The sequence below is a fragment of the Podarcis bocagei genome (assembly GCF_964188305.1).
Source record: "Podarcis bocagei genome assembly, chromosome: 13".
Lineage (NCBI taxonomy): Eukaryota > Metazoa > Chordata > Lepidosauria > Squamata > Lacertidae > Podarcis > Podarcis bocagei.
The window spans coordinates 37,428,661-37,449,905 of record NC_138138.1 but is presented as its reverse complement, the minus strand read 5'-3'; the positions used below and the strand labels follow the sequence as shown (position 1 = coordinate 37,449,905).

General features: G+C 48.5%; 1 protein-coding gene across 3 annotated transcripts in view; it reads left to right on the top strand.

Annotated features, from left to right (window-relative positions):
• Positions 1-696: 696 nt before the first annotated feature.
• Positions 697-21,245, top strand: part of PTPRH (protein tyrosine phosphatase receptor type H) — a 31,934-nt gene continuing 11,385 nt past the window's right edge. For all 3 annotated transcript variants that reach the window (XM_081168300.1, XM_081168299.1, XM_081168301.1), the window contains exons 1-9: positions 697-1,603; positions 7,394-7,430; positions 8,852-8,902; positions 10,985-11,197; positions 12,393-12,641; positions 15,653-15,904; positions 16,747-17,025; positions 18,068-18,343; positions 19,888-20,151. In XM_081168300.1, coding sequence (XP_081024426.1) covers positions 1,553-1,603; positions 7,394-7,430; positions 8,852-8,902; positions 10,985-11,197; positions 12,393-12,641; positions 15,653-15,904; positions 16,747-17,025; positions 18,068-18,343; positions 19,888-20,151 — 1,672 coding nt within the window. In that variant the 5' untranslated portion in view covers positions 697-1,552. The remainder of the gene's footprint in view (positions 1,604-7,393; positions 7,431-8,851; positions 8,903-10,984; positions 11,198-12,392; positions 12,642-15,652; positions 15,905-16,746; positions 17,026-18,067; positions 18,344-19,887; positions 20,152-21,245) is intronic.

The window sequence follows — 21,245 nt, the reverse complement described above, 5'->3', positions numbered from 1 at the left end:
GAGTTATTGAAAACACAGAAGCTTGCTCACTCTTTCAGACGATTCTAATAAAGGCATTGCCCTACCTACTGTGTCTCAATGTAGATCAGGGGTATGTTCACATGACCTTTTACTCTGCATCCAGTGAGTTCCTACTGCTAGATTTTGAAGTCATATTCACATGACGTTCGCCATATTGATCCTGTACTTTATTAAAAAAAATACTGCTGTTTGATGCATATTTCCTCCTTCAAACCAGTTTCAATTCAACTACAAAACTGGATGTGGAGTAAGCAGTGAATGTACCCTATCGGGGAGAGCCAATGTGGTGTAGTGGTTAAGAGCGGTAGTCTTGCAATCTGGGGAACCGGGTTCACGTCTCCGCTCCTCCACATGCAGCTGCTGGGTGACCTTGGGCTAGTCACACTTCTCTGAAGTCTCTCAGCCCCACTCACCTCACAGAGTGTTTGTTGTGGGGGAGGAAGGGAAAGGAGATTGTTAGCCGCTTTGAGACTCCTTAGGGTAGTGATAAAGCGGGATATCAAATCCAAACTCTTCTTCTTCTTCTTCTATCATGCCAGCTTCATGAATACAAGTTATGGGGGTTGTGCGGTTGTGGGGCAGGGAAACCAAAAAGGTCACGTGTGGAGGATGATGACACCTCTGCCCCTTCTCTGATGTGAGCAATAACATGCAAATGCCGCTTGAAATGCAGCAGGGGGGAACTGACCTTGCTGTGATTTTGGCCTCTAATGCGAACAGACTCCACATCTGCCTAACCGGCAGCCACCCAGATGTTATTGGACTACAACCCCTATCCTCCCCAATGCTTGCCCATGCTGGCTAGGTCTGATGGAAGTTGCCATCCACAACATCTGGAGAGCCACAGGGCAGCCCACCCCCCACCCCCCGGTTTAGGTGTTGAAACAGCAACCTGGGCTACTTTTAAAAACCAACATATTTATCCACATTATTTTAAGGGGAGCCTGTGGTACTCCAGATCATAGAACTGTAGACTTGAAAGGAACCATGGGGGTCATCTAGTCCAACCCCATGCGAGGAATCTTTTTGCCCAACCTGGGACTCGAACCCACAACCTTGAGATGAAGAGTCTCGTGCTCTTACCAATTGAGCTATCCCATCCCAGATATTGTTGAACGCCAGGGTTTCTGGCAGGGAATCTAAAGATGTCAGGGATTTGAATTGGCAGCCTTCTCTGTGCAAACCAGATACTCTGCCACCAAGCTATGAAACACACACAGAGAGAGACTTTAAACCGCCCCCCCCCAAAAACCCCCCACCAACTCTCTTCAAGTATGGGCAAAATAATGGGGAGCTGTTTCCCCAGTGGGTTGCTGCTGGTTGTTTTGCCACTGGCTGATTCACTTCCTCCTGAGTTGCGGGCGTGGAAGGAGGAGGGGACAAAGCCGTCTGCCCAGCCAAAAGGGAACAGGTGCCACAGCAGGTAGAAAGGAAGATCAGGAAGAGAGTGGCCAAAGGCGCATGGTGTCGGGATGCTTACTCCCTTCTGGGGGAGCTGGGCATCGTTTTCAACCCTGGGGCCTGTTGGCTGATGGCATCTTGCATGCTACGCCCAAGAGGAGGTTGGCTGCCCTTGCTGCTGGTAAGTGGATTTAAAATAAAAATAAAAACAAAAGCAAACCCAAACCCAAACCCACTCCCCCTACTCAGCTGTTTCTTTGGCATAAAGAGCTGTTCCCTCATCCCTAGGGTTGGTTGTGCCTCTCCGGTAAAGGAAGGATCCCTGGATATAGACCCACTGCATACCAGAAGTGGCTGCAGCAGTGTTGTGTAGTGGTTAGAGCGAAAGGCTAGTATCTGGGAGACCAGATTCAAATTCCCACTCAGCAGTGAAACTCACTGGGTGGCCCTAAGCCAGTCACTGCCTCTCAGCCTAACCTACCTCACAGGGTTGTTGTGGAGACTAAATGAGGAGGGGGGTAACCATATACACCACCTCCTCCTTGGAGGAAAAGGTGGGATATTAATGCAACAAACAAACAAACACAGGAATCTGCCTTATACTGGGTCAGACCATTGTTCATCTAAGCAGTGTGCACACCAGATAACAGCACCTTTCTAAGGTTTCAGACAGGGTTCTCTGGTGGCCTTATCAGTGCAGATGCTGAACCCGGGACCCTTTGCATGCAAAGCAGGTGCTGTACAGCTGAGCTAGAGCTCTACCCCAATCTAAAGCTGGCGTAGGCATCATCTTGCCCACACCCAGCAAGACACAGCACAAAAGGAAAATGCATTTGGGAGGGAGGAGGAAATACTCAGCCACTAGTTCTTAGTCTTGTTTTTGAATGTGGGGCCACCGAAGCAGCTAGTTTAAGAGCCAAACTAGATGTGACATTTGATTGTGTAAATGCTGTTAATGCAGTTACTTGGCTGGAGAACTGGATTGTAAAAATGGAGTGATGTGAATTTTGGAGGATGGCTGCGTTTCAGTTCATGTATTGTTCTGGAAAGCACAAATTCGGTAGTTTGTGCCTTTAAATGCAAACTGAATCTCATTTCTTCCCTATCCCTAGACTCTCAACATTTTAACTTCTGTTCTGTAGCTGAGAACAGAACTGGAATATTGGCAGGGCAGGGGCAGGAGGCAGTTAGGGATGGCACACAAAGAGGAGTGGGTATGTTAGAGGAAAATTAACATAATGGGAAAGTTATTATTTGCAATTCAAAAAAATGACAGGACAGAGTCCATTAGCACCGCAAAGTGATTGACTGATGCACATATACAAATATCCACATTTTTCCAAAACCATCTTCAAAAATGCATTTTTGTATGTCATTTTCACAAATATATACACGATAAAATATATGGGATTTTAAAATCTTGCAGCATTCCAAGTTCCAGTGTGTTTCAAAGGTATCTGTTCGTCAGAAGGAATTTCAAATACAGTAATATCCTTAGATTCAATCCTTGCATAGTAAAACTAAGAGAGAAGCATTTTCCACACAGCTGTTTGTGTAAAAATGGCAAGATGTTTTAAAGGGCATGTTTCATTATTATTATTTAACCCAGCCAAGGTTTTACTTTTTAATCTAAATCTGATGAATTATTGCATAGACCACTATACTATTACTGTAGATATATTTTAGATTGGTTGGGGAATCAGTTGTGTTAGTTAATCCAAGACAGAGATGGCATTTCTGGCGAAATGTTTGACTTTACATTATCCTGCTATGGGCTAAGAGTATTTGCGTGAGTTTGTTGGTGAAACAGACTGGGGGAGACTGAGGGACATTGAAGATTTCTGATTGTCTTGCACGTATGACTTTGTACTACCAACCTTCACACTGTCATTTGGGATTTAATTGTTTTTATTGCAAACACCACCTATTCACCAAACCACCAGATGCTCAAATACACCTGTACAGCAGGTTACAGGTGTGCATCTGTGTACTGGCTGTGAGGTGTATGTTACATGACAGGAATGGCAGAAGGGGACTCTAAGGGAGTTGTTACGTTGCTCAGCCCTGAAGAGCACATCGTCTTGATTAACATTAAGCCCCCATCTAGCAAACTATCTTAAAGTTCTACATAATGCCAAACACCGTTGGGCATTTACCAGGGCCCGCTTTAACGCTCTCCCTTCAGCTCTTCTAGAGGGAAGATACAACAAAATACCGATCGAACAAAGATTATGTCCCTGTAACAGCAACGAAATAGAAACCATCGGGCATGTCATCTTATATTGCCCATTATATCGAGACTCAAGAAAAGAGCTGATCGAGCCGATTCTGAGGAAAATACCTTGTAGTACAGATGACACCTATATCAGACATCTCTTAGCTGACAAAGACCCCGAAATCAACAGGCCTGTGGAGAAGTACTGTTACATTGCAACAAGAATAAGACGAGCAATGATGACAGCAACAGAGTTCAAATTGCAAACATCGAAGGAACGATAATAAACAGTAATGACATTTGAATTGAATTCTCAAAACCTTAAAAGTCGAAACCTGGTCATAAACATAAGTACCAATTTTGTGATTTGGCCATATCTCCACTGTTATCTGTAGTACAATAGTACTCATATTGCCAATTTTATTTTATTTATCAATTGCTTGTTGGTCATTGACCGTATTAAAGATATTTGATTTTGATTAACATTAATTAATGAGGGCTAGAAACCTGTGTTTTGTTTTCAGCAGGCACAGTGTGTCTCCCAAAGCCACATTCAAGCTCTTTAGCCCTGCTGAGGTGTTACTTTTCTGCAGTTAGTGGAAAGTGGAATGAAAATGGAAATTTTCCAGATAGCAGATCATGTACCGTGATATTATCCAGCAATGCTCTGTGACCAAGACCTGTCTATAACGTTTTCTTAAAAAGAAAACAAGGGCCATTCAGCAAAAGTCCCTGGGCAGCTTCAGTTAGAGGTTTGCTGCAGGCTGAACAATTGCTAGAGACATGTATTTGGCATTCTTGCTAAAAAAAACCCTAAAGGCTGAAGGCAGCAAAGAAGTGATATAATTGGCACCTTCGCATATTGGAAGAGCTGCCTTGCTGATGATGTGCCCAATTAATTTTCTCTTGTGCCACACTAGGGATGATGGGGAAGCTCTGATCGATGTGTCAGATCTGACCTGCCAGGCCTCCCCAATGGCCCAGAAGTCACCTGCCCCACACCATTTGTGATGTCAGGTGTGGGGGAATTAGAGATGCAGTTCATCCCTGCAGAAGGCAGGACTGAACTCCCGCTGTACCACCAAGCTACGCCCTTTCCCCTTACGCAGGAATGCCCACAGTCTCAGCTCACAGGCTGGAGTTTAGAAAGCAGCCATTGCTGGGCTCCTGATCCTGACTCAGACCACAAGATTTGGGTTTTGTGAAAGGCACCCAGGTCACCACCAGCTGCTCATGCCCTCCAACTTGCACGCTTTGGGGATATATTCCAGCACAGGAGGTACAGTGAGCTGGCTTTTTGCTCTCTCCTTTAAGCAGAAACCAGCTGAAACACTGGTGGAGGGTCTTTATTGCAGACCTAAAGCTGCAATCCTAAGCACCATTACTTGGAAGTAAGTCCCATTGAACCAATGGGGCATGCTCCTGAGAAAACATATTCCGGGTGCCAGACATTGCAGGGTGTTATGTACTGAGTTGAATAGGATCCAAAATGCAGCAGTCTGATTGGTCCTAGAACAATAGGATTCAGAATGCAGCAGTCTGATTGGTCCACAGGAGCCACCCAATCCAACTCCAGGTGGAAGTGAATCCGCAACCTGATTGGCCTATAGGAGAATCCCGGAATTAGCCAATCACGTGGGGCCCATTGTGTAAATAATATATATAAAGCAGATGTTTCGGGGGAACTGGCATTCCTCACTACTATGATCCACACTTGACTCCGAGTATATTTCATAGGATCTATTTATTTATTAGATTTCTATCCCCCCTTTTCCTCCAAGGACCTCAAGGTGCTGTACGTCTCTCCCCCCCCCCCCCCATTTTCTCCTCACAACAACCCTGTGAGGTAGGTTAGGCTGAGAGACAGTGGCTCAAGGTCACCCAGCGAACTTCGTATCTGGGTGGGGATTTGAATCTTGAGCTCCCAGGTCACAGTCCAACACGCTAACCACCATAACACACTGGTTTTGACATCTAATCCCATTCAAAGTACACAGCGAACTACACTTTATCTTTGCTTGGGAAAAGATAACATTTTAAAAAAATAATAATGATGATGCAAGCTTTTGTGCTACACAGGACTATTCCTCGGGATGGATATTTAGAGTGGGGAAGAGTGAAAGGGGAAGAAAACAGTCCATAGTGTTTACTCAACTATAGCAATATAATCTTTACCCAGACTTCTTTGTCGCCATAGGGCCCCTGGACAAAGCAGTAAATGCAAATATTCCCCTTGGAAATGCAGAACAGTTTTTGAACAAACCCTAGTGTGTTTAGCGCAACCTGGGCTTCACAGATCACGTGGAAGGTGCAGTGTGTTTGTGTATCAGTTAGGATCAGGGAGCGAAAAATATTTTAGGGCCTCCACAGGCGAGTTTGGATTTTTGACTGAGTGCAGAAGGTGCCACTCTATCTGGGTAAATTTCCTCCCCTGGATCAGCCCCTGCTCACTCTCCAAGAGACAGAAAGCCTGCACATCAAGACTTCCCTTTTCCCAATGGCTCTGGGTAAAGGTTGGATCGCGCAGAATGGATCTGAGCCTTGAAAAGTACACAGACAGAGCTGAACGAGGAAGTGGGGAAAGAGCACAACTCTTCCAACTTCCTCCTCCAGCTCTATGGGCTATTCAAAAAAGAAGGAACCCAGCCTCGTCATGACCAAGGGGGCAGTGAGGCAGGGGCCCTAGAATGCTTATGGAAGTGAGAGCTGGACCATAAAGAAGGCTGATCGCCAAAGAATTGATGCTTCTGAATTATGGTGCAGGAGGAGACTCTTGAGAGTCCCATGGACTGCAAGAAGAACAAACCTATCCATTCTTAAGGAAATCAGCCCTGAGTGCTCACTGGAAGGACAGATCGTGAAGCCGAGGCTCCAATACTTTGGTCACCTCATGAGAAGAGAAGATTCCCTGGAAAAGACCCTGATGTTGGGAAAGATGGAGGGCACAAGGAGAAGGGGACAATAGAGGAGGAGATGGTTGGACAGTGTTCTCAAAGCTACCAACATGGGGAGGCAATGGAAGACAGGAGTGCCTGGTGTGCTCTGGTCCAGGGGGTCACGAAGTGTCGGACATGACTAAACGACTAAACAACAACAACCAGGGGAAGACCCGCTCCTCCCCAGAGTACCATTGCACCCATGGGTGGCATGTTGGCAACTCCAACTATAGGAAAACATTGGACTCTGAGGCTGTGTACACACCATGCATTAAAAGCACACGGCTTCCCCAGAGAATGCTGGGAAATGTAGTTTACTGCTCACAGAACTACAACTCCCAGCACCCTTAACAAACAACTGTTCTCAGGATTCCAGATCGGGGTGGCGACGGATGTGCTTTAAATACACGGCGCCTTAGAAAGATGGAGATAATGTTGAAAACCCATGAGGTGGAGACAGGGAACCAGGGGACCCGAAGCCGCAACATAGCTCAGTCAGTAAAGCATGAGGCTCTGAATCTCAGAGTTGTGGGTTTGAGCCCCACCTTGGGCAAAAGATTCTTGCATCGCAGGGGGTTGGACTAGATGACGCTCATGGTCCCTTCCATCTCTGATGATTCTATGAAAGTCCAGCCTGATGGGGTTTTTGATGACGTTGCTCAGAAATGCATGAGGAATAACTTGTACAGGCATCCTACCGATAACATGAGCCAGGTTAAACGGTGTTCATGGGAATCACAGTGCCAACATCTGTGAGCAAGGCCTTCTGGGAATTAAAAAAAAGCCTACGTCTTTCACATTACGCCTTTCCCCCTGCCAGGTGCTGCTGCTGCTGCTCCTTCAGCCTGGACAACACAGTGAGTTGCTTCTATGATGATAGCCAACGTTTTTATGTCGGTTTTGTGTGTGTCTTTAGCTTTGCAAGGAAATTCAGCAGGTGCAACTTTCTCCAACGTGGAGATGCAGCAATGGGGAGGGGTGCACCTGTTGAAATATTGCCTGCCTGAAAGCTGATGTAAAGGTACTGAGGCGATTACAGGAAAGCATTTTACTGCATGACTACATTTGACGAGTGCTAAAGTCCTCTTCACTGCAAGGCAGGGCGATGTGGAAGAGTAGCTACCTCTGAACTCACCAGAGGTCAGTGTTCAACCAGCCCTAAATATATTTTTTTGGACTACAACTCCCATCATCCCTGACTAAACTGGCCAAGGATGATGGGAGTTGTAGTCCAACAGCACCTGTGGACTCAAAGTCAAAGAACACTGGTTTAGATGGACCCTGAAGGGCAAACAGTGCCTTACGTAGAAGTTCATATAAAGGTGGCTCAACAGCCATTTTCCATGTTGAGAACCCCGATTTGAGAGGAGGGGAATTTGAGAGGGCACTTAACCCTTTCACTGCCAGTTGTTTCCCCAGCTCCAATATGCCCCTACCCCATGGTTTCCCACCATAGGGCTTCCAGACTGTTTGGAGGAATGAGAACCTAGTGTGAGAAGGGACAAGTGGGGGAACAAAAGAAGTAAGGGCAAGTTAGTCCCAGCATCCTAGTGACTAAACTACAAGATGGCCATTAGCAAAGATGGCTTTTGGAAAGGATCAGATAAATTCACGGAGGAATATAGGAATTTTGCCTTATATTGAATCAGACCATGGGTCCATCTTCCTTAGAATCGTCTTCAGTGACCAGCAGTGACTCTCTTAAGATTTCAGACTTTTGCAGGCTTACTTGGAGATGCCTGGAAGTGAACCTTCCTGCTGAACTGCAGCCTCATTCACAAGCAGAGGATCAGTCTATCAACGCCCACCAGCCAGGGTAGACAGAATAGAGCCTCCATGTTCAAAGGCAGTGTGCTGTTGACTAATACCAGTTTCTGGGAACAAACATAAAGAAGGTTGCTGTTGCCTTTGTGCCTGGACAGTGTGGGTTTCCTTGAGGTTTCCAGCTGGCCCCAGCTATAAATAGGATTCTGGGAGACTAATCCAATCCAGCAGGGCTCTTTTTGCTTTATTAAAAGTATTTTGATTTTGAAGAAACGGCCTCCTTCCTTGGGTTTAAAGAGAGTCATTTTGGCACAGCTTGCTACCAATTTGTTTCTATGCCTGCTTGGTTTCATCTCTTGCACTTTCTGGAGAAACTGTGTCTTTTTGTGCATGAGGATCTTTTAGTTTCAGATGCAATTCTGTATATTTTATTCACAAACTGAATAATCCATAGTGGAGATTCAACTTTCCTCATACATGTCTCTTCCCCCTGTGTCTCGCATCTCCAAAACAGGCAAAAATAAAGAATCCATAACTACTACAAAGCCGTCCACAACAAGTGCAGGTAAGTAGAATAACAACCTTTCTCTGGGCTTCTGATGTTGCCTCTTCCTAGTGTGGCTTAATCTGATATTAACTCAATATCTTCTGAAGCAAGAAGACGAGGAGCTGGTTAATGCCGAATCAGATCCATCTAGCTCATGGGTAGGCAAACTAAGGCCCAGGGGCCGGATCCGGCCCAATCGCCTTCTAAATCCGGCCCGGGGACAGTCCGGGAATCAGTGTGTTTTTACATGAGTAGAACATGTCCTTTGATTTAAAATGCATCTCTGGGCTATTTGTGGGGCCTGCCTGGTGTTTTACATGAGTAGAATGTGTGCTTTTATTTAAAATGCATCTCTGGATTATTTGTGGGGCATAGGGATTCGTTCATATTTTTTTCCAAAATATAGTCTGCCCCCCACCCCAAGGTCTGAGGGACAGTGGACCAGCCCATAGCTGTCAACTTTCCATTTTCTTGCGAGGAATCCTATTCAGAATAAGGGGATTTCCCTTTAAAAAAGGGAAATGATGACAGCTATAGACCACCCCCCTGCTGAAAAAGTTTGCTGACCCCTGAAATTTCTAGCTCATTAGTATTGAAACTGGTTGGCAGCCGCTCTGTTCCGGGGTTTCACGCAATGTACTTCCTCTATACAGAACAGGAGAGAAACCTGTGGCCCTCCAGATATTGGGAAACTACTGCTCACATTATCCCTGGCCATTGGCCATGCTTGCTGGGGCTGATGGGAGCTATAGTTCACCAACATCTGGAGGGCTGAAGGTTCCCAGCACCTTGTTTACAGGGACTGGCAGTTCTCCAGGACTTTAGACAGGCACCTCTCCCTCTGAAGCCTACCTGGAGATGTCAGGGATTGAACCTGAATCCTTCTGCATGCCTAGCAGGTGCTCTACCCATGAGCTATGACATTTCCCCTAAATTCTGGCCTGAATCGAGGAGTGGATCTGCCACAAACATTAGAAGCTCAATGTTGGAGCTGGTTCAGCTGCAGGTCAGAATAGAGACTCAAAGACGAGTGGTAAAGTTGATTCTTTATTCGTGGAATCAGAATACAAACAGAGAAACCTACGGGCAAGACTGGCCTCAGTAAAGCAGATGCCAGAACTGATGATATGGGTCTCTCACTTTCCCCTAAGTCTCCTCCCCAGCCAGCTGTTTCCCCAGCAGTCTTAAGCTCCATCGGGGAGGGCCTCCCTGTGTTCTTTGCTCTGCAACTTGCAAAGCCCTCCATGCCCTTGGAGGCAAGAGAGAAGAGTTCAAGGAGGCAGGAGAGGATATATTGTTTATTAATATCCTTCCTAACTTGCGCTAGCAAGTTCTATAACTTAGCAGAGTTTTACATTCCCCTTTTAAATGCACAGCAGATAGCTGGTTGCAGGCTGGTTTAAGCCTCTCAATATTAGATTCCTGGTAAGTTCCCTTATATCCCTCTTCAAAGAATAAACATGCCACAATCTTGTGTAAAGTATATAAAAGAAGTTTACTCACATTATCAGTTCACAGTTGGATCCCTGAAGGCAGACTTAGTTACAAAGTATATATATACATGTGGATCTATCCCATATGGAGATAATCCCAGTGTTCTCTGTTGGCTGAGAGCCAACAGATCAATTCTAGCTAAAAGCTGCTCCAACGACGGAGGAGGTCAAAGAGAGAGGACATGCTGTGTGACTTGCCCTTTTGTTACCTGGACAGGTAAGGTCACGCCCACCTCTAGTCACATGCAAAAGGAAGTATGTCCCAGCCTGGAGGAAACCAGAAGTTTTTGACTGGCTGGACTAAACATTCCCCTGCATGTCCACTCTAGGAAAACAAGGAATGTTGTACTTGACTGCTACTTATGTCTCACATCCCACAAGAAGCAGAGCTGAATACAGTAGGACTAGGCGGGGCTAACACCCTAAACTAGCTCCCCAACTGCCTTGGTATCCTCCAGATTCTGTTGTTGGACTCCAGTTCCTATCAGCCCCAGCCTGCTCAGCTATTGGTCAGGGTCGATGGGACTTGCAGCCAACAAGTGTCTGGTGGACACCACACTGGGGAAAGGCTTCTCTAACCCCTGCCTTCATTTCGTTGCCACCACAGATCCCTGCAAATACCCCGGGGAAGTCAGTGGAAACTTTGTCATTGTGTACTGTCCCTTGGATAATGCAAATGTCACAGAAGTTTTCAGAAGACCAGAGGTGATGGACCAGGATCCAGGCTGCATCAACAGCACCAGCCTTCCCACTCAGTGCCAACAGCATGTGATCCTGGATAAAAACTGTTCCTCACTCACTGACTGCCTTGAGTGCGGAGGTAAGGGCAGAAATCCACACTCCACAGTCTGCGTCAAGACGGAACCCGGGTTCTGCATGCCGAAGGCCATTTGCAAAGCAAATAAGACTGATGAAAGGACCCTCCTTTAAAATAAATAAATAAATAAATTTAAACATATCAGTGTAGTATAGTATCAAAATATTTTCTTTCACTTGAAGAATATGTAGCTGCATTGTTTTATACTTTCTGGGTGTCCAATGTTCATAAAAAGGTAAAGGGACCCCTGACCATTAGGTCCAGTCATGGCCGACTCTGGGGTTGCGGCGCTCATCTCGCTTTACTGGCCGAGGGAGCCGGCGTACAGCTTCCGGGTCATGTGGCCAGCATGACTAAGCCGCTTCTGGCGAACCAGAGCAGCGCACGGAAACGCCGATTACCTTCCCGCCGGAGCAGTACCTATTTATCTACTTGCACTTTGACGTGCTTTCGAACTGCTAGGTTGGCAGGAGCAGGGACCGAGCAATGGGAGCTCACCCCGTCACGGGGATTTGAACCGCTGACCTTCTGATCGGCAAGTCCTAGGCTCTGTGGTTTAACCCACAGCGCCACCCGCGTCACTGTCCTATGTTCATATTACGAAGTAAAATCATAGAATCATAGGATCATCATTCTAGTCCAACCCCCCTGCAATGCAGGAATGTTTTTGCCCAACTTAGACTCGATTAAGAGTCTAATGCTCTACCAACTGAGCTATTCCATCTTAAGTCATAAATCAAGCACTGCTGCAAGTTGTTTCCTTTTGTTTTCCAGTGTATTTTTTGTCAACAAAAAAAATCTGTATGGCACGAGCAAATATATATTCTCAAAGTGTGGGCCGGGGATGGGGGGTGGGAAGAGTTTGAGAGCCACTGACTTAGAATCCCCTGGACCCACCATTTCTTCTTTCTCCACATCCATCACTTTCCAAACTGCAGACACCCCATTTCTTCTTTTTTCTTTTAAGTGGATTTGTTGTGCTAGGGCAACGGAGTGCTTCAATCTACTTTCTTTCCGCAAACCAAAAGTTTGAGGCTGCGTTTGTGTCCCTCCTGCAAAATAGCAGCAGTCCAAAGGCCCCCTAGAGCAGGCCCCAGTGTTAGGTGCAATGAATTTGGGCCTGGTCTCCCTATAAGGAGTGGTCTGTGGGGCTGAAGTGCTCATTGATTGCTCATTCTCTGCTTCTGCTTCTGAACAGAGCCATGCCCTGTGCAAAAACTCACCCAAAGGGACCAGACCAACCATTCTGTAACTCTTCACTGGCAAATCTCCAACGACTGCTGCTACAAGGCGCACAGAGGCAGCGCTACGACAGTCCTTAAAGCCAGCATCAGTAACTGCATAGCCAACATCCCAAAACTGTCGCCTGGGCAGAACTACAACATGACAGTGTTCAGAAAACTGGATGGACGGTGCAGCAAGGAATCATCCATCACTGCCTTCACCTGTGAGTCTCGCCATTACCTTCTACTTATGGGAAATTGCAGTCAAACACAGCAAGCAAGCTTAGGGCTAGTTAATGCATGAAGGGGTTAAAACCACAGAATTGTACTCCTAGACTCAGCCAGGTCACACCCCCCTCAGCTCTTAGAAGAAAGTTAAGTTTCCTCCTTTCTTTGGTCTTTTTCACCATGTGAGATAGGAGGCACCTGAGCTTGCTCGCTACAAGCTCAGACCACATGCTTAGAGCCAAAATTTCTGCCTGTGTTTAATTTTGCTGCTGCATGGATAAATGCATGAAACTTTGGAACTTTGTAAGCAAAGCATTTTTAAACTTACTAAGGTGCAAGGTCTGTTCAGTGCTAAGAGGGGTAGAAATGGGAAGCTCTGGTAGCAGACTAAACAGGATATTAAAAGGTTTAACAGCCTAAATCCCTACGCTGCACTGCTGCTTGCTTTCGTAACTTTCTAAAACACTGCTGGGGGCTCTCTCTTGCTGGAGAATGTGTTTAGCTCTGCACTTTGGATCTAGGGATCCAGCCAATTCTTTTATTAATTACCCCACACAGCTGATCTATATCTATTTTCCCCCACTCTGCGAGCAGCAGCTGAAACCAGGTCTTTGGACAGCAGGGTGGGCAACCCCCAGACCTCCATTCGTTGTTGGACTATAGATCCTATCATCCCTGCCTATTGGCCATGCTGGCTGGGGCTGATGGGTGCTGGAGTCTTGATGGGCTATGGGTTTCCCCTCCCTTCTCCTCAAGGCACTGTATGTTAGCCGAGGTGTGTGTGGCGATGTCTGGAGCACTGACAAATAGAGAACAAGTTGTTATCTTGTGTTCTGATAGTGTAGCCTGCTTAGATTTTATCATAACTACCATATTTTGCAGCCCTTAGGACACACCGGCCCATAGGACGCACCTAGTTTTTTGGGGGGGAAATAAAGGGAAAAAAATTTATTCCCCCCCCAGGTGCGGGGCTGGAAGAACTAGGTCAGGGAATAGTGGGAAGGCGCGCTCCGCCTCCCCGCTGTCCCCCGAGCTTGTGGGGCTGGCGATGGGGAGAGGTGCGCTGAGCCCGGGACTGGAGGCAGCTCTGCGCAGCCATCGGGAGCCGGGCGGGACTTCGCGCCCCGCTCCCGATGGCCGCTGAGCCCGGGACTGCAGGCAGCTCTGCGCAGCCATCGGGAGCCGGGCGGCACTTCGTGCCCCGCTCCCGATGGCCGCTGAGCCCGGGACTGCAGGCAGCTCTGCGCAGCCATGGGAGCCGGGCGGGACTTCGTGCCCCGCTCCCGATGGCCTCTGAGCCCGGGACTGCAGGCAGCTCTGCGCAGCCATCAGGAGCCGGGTGGGACTCATGCCCCGCTCCCGATGGCCGCTGAGCCCAGGACTGCAGGCAGCTCTGCGCAGCCATCGGGAGCCGGGCGGGACTTCGTGCCCCGCTCCCGATGGTCGCGCAGAGCTGCACTGAGCCGGGGACTGCAGGCAGCTCTGCGCAGCCATCGGGAACTGGGCGGGACTTCGCGCCCCGCTCCCGATGGCCACGCAGAGCTGCGCTGAGCCCGGGACTGCAGGCAGCTCTGTGCAGCCATCGCGAGCCAGGCGGGACTTCGTGCCCTGCTCCCGATGGCCGCTGAGCCCGGGACTGCAGGGAGCTCTGCGCAGCCATGGGAGCCCAGCGGGACTTCGCGCCCTGCTCCCGATGGACGCTGAGCCCGGGACTGCAGGCAGCTCTGCGCAGCCATCGGGAGCCGGGCGGGACTTCATGCCCCGCTCCCGATGGCCGCTGAGCCCGGGACTGCTGGCAGCTCTGCGCAGCCATCGGGAGCCGGGCGGGACTTCGCGCTCCGCTCCCGATGGCCGTGCAGAGCTGCACTGAGCCCGGAACTGCAGGCAGCTCTGCGCAGCCACCGGGAGCCGCACCCGGCTCCCGATGGCCGCACAGAGCTGCGCTGAGCCCGGGACTGCAGGCAGCTCTGCGCAACCCTCGGAGCCGGTCTCCCGAGGATTGCGCAGAGCTTCCTGAAGCCTGCATTCGCCCCATTGGACACACACACATTTCCCCTTCATTTTTGGAGGGGAAAATGTGCATCCTATAGGGCGAAAAATACGGTAGCTTGGCTGTGTGTATGCTCATATTGATCCATAAATGTGTGCGTGTGTGGTTAGATATGCAGCATATTTCATTTTATTTAAGCTATGCCCTGCCTTCCCGTTCATCAGGATCCGCAGGGCAACTTAGCAGCGATATAAAAGCAAGCTTTTAGATGTAATTAAACGGCAGTCAGTATTTCAGCACAGCAGCAGTAAACCAGCAGAGTTGGTTAATTGAAGGTAAGTACAGTGGTACCTCAGGATAAAAACGTAATTCGTTTTGGAGGTCTGTACTTGACCTGAAACTGTTCTTAACCTGAAGCACCACTTTAGCTAATGGGGCCTCCTGCTGCTACCACACCGCCGGAGCACAATTTCTGTTCTCATCCTGAAGCAAAGTTCTTAACCCGAGGTAATATTTCTGGGTTAGCAGTCTGCAACCTGAAGTGTCTGTAACCCAAGGTACTACTGTAGTTGAGCTCTTATCCCAAGCGTTACTTGCTACATGAACTCCAGCAGCGGAAAGAACTGTGAGCCTCCTTCAGAAGAAAGTCCATAAACTAGGTAGGCACTGCTGCCAGGGTGCCCCTGTTGTATATAGCCAGTGTCGCATAACACAACAAATAGCAGAGGCTCTGCTCAGGTAGCCATGGAATGATGCTACTGCCATTTCAGTAGCCAAGGGCAGATGATTCACAGGTGTGGAGGCAAGGAGTTGGGAAACTGGAAGGTAGGGTGTGTGTGTGTGTGTGTGTGTGTGTGTGTGTGTGTGTGTGTGTGTAGTATCATGGAAATGATGTGGCATGTGGGAGCCCTGGACAGGAGCTCTCCACACTGTGTCATTTTCTTACAGCACCAGCTTATGCCTGTAGGTCTGCTTGTATCAAAGAGCCTAGAGGGTCCTTCTGTTTCTCCAATCCAGGCCCTTCACCTGTCCCGTACATCAATATACAGAATCAAACGGTGGACGCGCTGCAGATTGAATGGGCGGCACCCAAGGACCCTCATGCCAGCCTCTATAGATACAAGGTCTGCTTGCCAGGGTGCCACAACACTTCCGGAACCTTGCTTTGGGTGCACAACCTGACAGCAGGCAAAACGTACAACGTTGAGGTCTTTGCCGTTTCTGCCAACAACGTCTCCAGCATCGGGAGCACCAAACAAGCCACCACAGGTAGGCTGAGGCCAGGGGAGAAAGGGAAGCAGCAGCCAGGACCCTGAGAACTTTCCCCTGCCCCTAGTAGATTGAGTCACATAGAAATCACTCCCAAGCTCCCATATCAGCACCACAGATCTCAGCGAGCATGCGGTGGCTTGCGGAAGGGGGAGGGGAAACCTGTAGCCCCTCAAGACTCCAACTCCCATCAGCCATGAGCACACCATCCCATACCCTCCAACATTTCTCCAATGAAAATAGGGACATCCTATTCCATTATTATTATTATTATTATTATTATTATTATTATTATTATTATTATTATTGATACCGCACCCATCTGACTGGGTTGCCTCAGCCACTCTGGGTGGCTTCCAACTTATATAAAAGCATAATTAAACATTATTATTATTTTTAACTTCCCTATACAGGGGTACCTTCAGGTGTCTTCTAAAGGTTGTATAGTTACTTATCTCCTTGGCTTGGAGGTTGCATAACTCCATTGCCCTCCAACACCTCTCCAATGAAAACAGGGACATCCTAAGGAAATGCAGGACATTCTGGGATCAAATCAGAAACTGGGACAGCTTCTGTTAATCTTGTGGGGATACAAGACCCAGACCCAGTCATTCAGTGGTCAAACCACTAGTCAAAGGGGCAGGGATCAGGATTGGGCCCAGCTGGGGTGCCAGTGTCCTAGCAGCTACCTGAGGGTGCCCCCATTTTGAGACGAGGTGAGAGTATCGTAGGCTTTGGCTTGGAGGGATGTGCTGCTCGGATTAAGGACGCTGGGCTCCCAACATCCTCAAGGCCAGCAGGGGTTGCAGTGGTGTGTTAAGTGAGCCTGCTCTTTCCCTCAGCTCCAAATGCTCCCGAGAATATAAGCGTGTCGCAGTGCGAGACCAACAGCATCCCTGTTTCCTGGGATCGGCCTAAAGACCGCAATGCCGCACACTATTCGTACAGGGTGAGCTGGCACGGCGGAAAAGGCGCAAACCTGTCGGGGAGCGAATCGGTTGGAGTCAATTGCCTCAGCTACAACATCACACGACTCCTGCCGGGGATCCTGTACTCAGTGAAGCTGGCCTCGCAGATCAGCGGGGTTAAGAGCAAAGAAGCCAGCAAATGGGCTCTGACATGTGAGTGCAACTGTCATGGTCCGGCGGGGGGGGGGAGAAATGGCAATGTGACTTGGACTTTGGGCAGTGTGGTGTAGTGGTTGGAGGGTTGGACTAGGGGTGGGGAGAACCAGGTTCAGATCTCCACTCAGCCATGAAACTCACTGGGAGACGTTGAGCTAGGCATGGCCACTCCACCTAGCTTTACCTTTCAGGCAAGGGTGGATCAGCTCAGTTCCTTAGAGCCTGGTGGTGATAAGGCCAAGGTTCCAGGTTCGATCCCTGTGTGGGACAGCTGCATATTCCTGCATTCCAGGGGGTTGGAATAGATGACCCTCAGGGTCCCTTCCAACTCTACAATTCTGTGATTTCCTATGAAACTAGCAAAGCTTAAGCTTCAGGGCCCGTAATCCTATAGGCGCCCCAGAAGCGACTTTAGTTCACAGTGCTTAAAACATTTTGGGGTCTAGAACACCCAGTTTGAGTTGCATGACTCTATTTGATTAATTTTTTTGTTGAATATATTTCAACAACCCCAAAGATCAAGAGACGGTAGCACAGATGTTGTGGTGTGGCAATCTGCTGTGGAACAGCCCCATTGAGTGGTTACCTAGACGTTGTTGCGAGGGGCCCCCATGACAGTTCAGTCCGCCATGGCTTACAAGGTTGTTGTCAGTGCCTTTTTTCTTCACATTTTAAAGAAATTCTACACTTAGTGTAGAAGCAGCTGGAGAAAAGAAGTCCCAGGTCCACAGAGAGGAGAGTGGCATTTTATGAGCTTACATTAAGGGATAAGCTGCGTCTAGTCTTTGAAAGACACCTCTGTAAATGGGGGGCGTGGGGTGGCTGCTGTTGGGCAATGTCTTTATAAGGACCAACCCAAATGTCAGAAAACAGTGTAAGCTTTTGAGTTCAACAGAACTCTTCATTAGGCTGGATGAAGCAGGGGTGGCATTGCCTAACTGTGGGTGGGGGGCAGTTCTCCCGTCTTGTAGACTAACACAACAACCTCTGCTTTCTTTGTGACTTGGCTCTCTTGACAAATCTTGCCTCCTCCTTTCAGGCCCCTTGCCCCCTACAGATTTCAGGGTCCGCAATAGCAGCCAGACAGAAATTGAATTATCCTGGAGGAAGCCGAGCTCAGCTTTCACCAGCTTTCTGCTCCGGTGGAAGAACCAGAACGAGTCCAACGACAAAGAAATGCGTCTTGGCACTTCCACTGAGATGACTTTGAGAGGTCTCACTCCAAGCTCCAACTACACCTTCACTTTGCTGAGCGTAGCAGAAGGAGAAAACAAGACCGCGTACAGCGTTGGCGTTCTGCAAGAAGGGGCTACAAGTACTTACAGTTTTCTTGGGGGGGGGGCAGAAAATGGGTGGTCCCATCCTCTCTCAAAAGCGGGGCTTGGCATGCAAGAAAGCATCGACTTTCATGGCAGGAGTTCCACAGGCAGCGGGGCTCAACGGGGAGCTACACACACACACACAAACACACACACTGTGAAATGATTGAGTGGCCTATGCTACAAATTAGTAGAGGGAAGGTCTAACCAGCCACACACAGGTGTTGAGCCTCACTGCCCCCCACCCCCGGTCGGTTGTTGCTGAATCAGGCTATTGGCCCATCTTACCCAATAATGGTGGCTGGTGCTCACTAGTGGGCAGAAGGCAGGGAGCCCAACACCAGGGGGCGCCAGAGAGGAGGTGGAGGGGGACCAAACTAGGATTCATTGCCTCTACCTCTCTCTGGCTCTCTGGCTTCTGCCTCTGCTTCTGCTTCTGCACCTGCCACTATTCCTCTGCATCCAACCAGTCCGTGACATACAGTTCCTAGAGCAGTTTAGCAATCACTACCTCCATCCAGTTGTGTGAATGTCACCTGATGTCAGGCTTTGGGGAATAGGATCCCCAAGATCAAAAGAAAGAGCACCTTACCAATTAGTTTCTTTAATAATCACACTGAGAGACAAAGGAATGCATATTTCTCTAAAAATATGGCAGTGCTCCCAGTAAGGATTCACTCCTTCCGTCCCCATTAATCGACATCACTACTACATCGGGTAATCTGAGCTTGTTGCCGCTGAGCGCTCTGTTCTATCACTCTCAAATCCCATCTAAGGGGGGGGGCAGGAATGCTTTCCAAGGACACTGAATCGACCAGCTCTCTCTCTCTCTCTCTCTCTCTCTCTCTCTCTCTCTCTCTCTCTCTCGCTCTCTCCTGGTGTTTCCTCTTCTAGTTGTGCCTCACCCAGTGTTTCCCAGCTTTCCCCCTTTGAACTATGCCTCTCTGCCAACCACTGTTCTAAATCTATTCTGTCCTCCTGCCCATGGGAAGGTTCAGGAGAAGGGCGTCCAGTCCCTGACACCTGAAGTAGAGGAAGCTAACAGGCACTGCCATCCCCTAGACTGGTGGTAAACAGGTGATTCATTCCTTGGCGTCTGGATCTGCTGACCCTGCAGGTCCCGCTGCCCAGGGTCAGCATAACAACATCAACAACAATTATCATCCTATATTTAAATGGGTACCTACTGAGAAGATCTATAAAAAAGCAACTGTACCAAAAAGAATTACTGTGAAAATATGAAATATTCAAGGGAGGCGGCTCACCAGCCTTTATCCTTGCCCAGGGCACCATATTATCAAAGTCTGCCCCTGCCAAGGTGGTTGCCTCATTTTGTCTCATGGGTGGCCTGCCCTGTCTTTGGCAGATGTGGCCGGGGAAACCTAGCCAGAGGGGCGGGGTATAAAGAATAAAATTGGGAACTTCATCCATTTCACTGAGAGGTCCTATTGAAAAAAGGATGGGATTCACATGTTTGTGGGCATGCAATATATTTAAAAAACAACAACACCACAGTACTCTCTGCTTCCCACCTGCACAGAGCCAGACCATGTGAATAATTTGAAGTGTGATTCCTCCATGTGGGGCGACCGTCTGGTATTGTCCTGGACGTGCCCAGCCAGCAAGGTCAGTAAATTGCAGGTCTACCTGTCAGACCAGCTTGTCCAGGAATGGACCATCTGCAAAGAGGAGACGGAGATTGACGACCTGCAACCCGCCTGGAGCTACTTGGTCCAAGTGCAGACGTTCTGGTATGAGCAGGAGGCAGCGTCCGCCCAGAAGATGTGCACCACCAGCAACGCAGGTGAGACACATCTGAGCAAGCCTTTCAGTAGGCAGGCTGGGGGCGAAGCGTGCTGTTTAAAAACGCTTCTCTTTCTGAAGGACGGCACCCTTGGCGAACAAGTAACCAAACAATTAAACCCCTGTGTTGCAAACAATTGTCAGTAATATCCAAGGCAACACAATGACCAAGTACAACAATGCAATATCAATATAAACACTTTATAAAATCTATACAGAACATTGAACAATATGAAATATATGAAACTCTCTGCAAAACCAAATAAACAGAAATCTTATAAATCTCTGAAAGTCCCAAAATGTGCACTCTTGGTGGATTCTCTTGAAAACATAGAACCATTGCATTGTTATACTTGGTCATCGTGTTGCCTTGGATATTACTGACCCTTGGCGAACAGGCACAGAGCAGCCTGGCGTGAGTGAGGGGTGCGGGCTGTTCTATGCAAAATGCATGAAAAGGCTTGGGAGGGCTCAAAGCCGTCTTAACACCAGGGACCAGCGGCTTGTCTAGTCTGGCATTGTCAGGGTTCCGGATGCTGTGGACTCCAGTTCCCATCAGCCCCAGCAGTCACTACCAGCCACAGAAGCGATGATGCTCTGTCTCTGTGGCCAGAGGCAGCAATGCTCCTGAATCCCGGTTGCTTGAAAGCCCCACAGGAGGGGAGGCTGTTTTTGTGCTCAGATTCTGCCTGCAGGTTCCCACAGCCACCTGGCTGGCCCCTGTGAGAATGGGGCGCTGGTCTAGATGGGCCAACAACATCAGCCCTACCAGCAAAGCCTTTTCTGGGTCTGTCCCATTGCCTGCGACTTGATCCTTTTAAAATAACACAGTGGTACCTCAGAAATGCCGTTTACCTTCCCACCGGAGTGGTACCTATTTATCTACTTGCACTTTGACGTGCTTTCGAACTGCCAGGCTGGCAGGAGCAGGGACTGAGCAATGGGAGCTCACCCCGTTGCGGGGATTCGAACCACTGACCTTCTGATCAGCAAGTCCTAGGCCCTGTGGTTTAACCCACAGCACCACCCGCGCCCCTTTTATACCCTGCTTAGAATCATAGATTTTAAGAATGAGAAGGGACCACAGGGTAACAG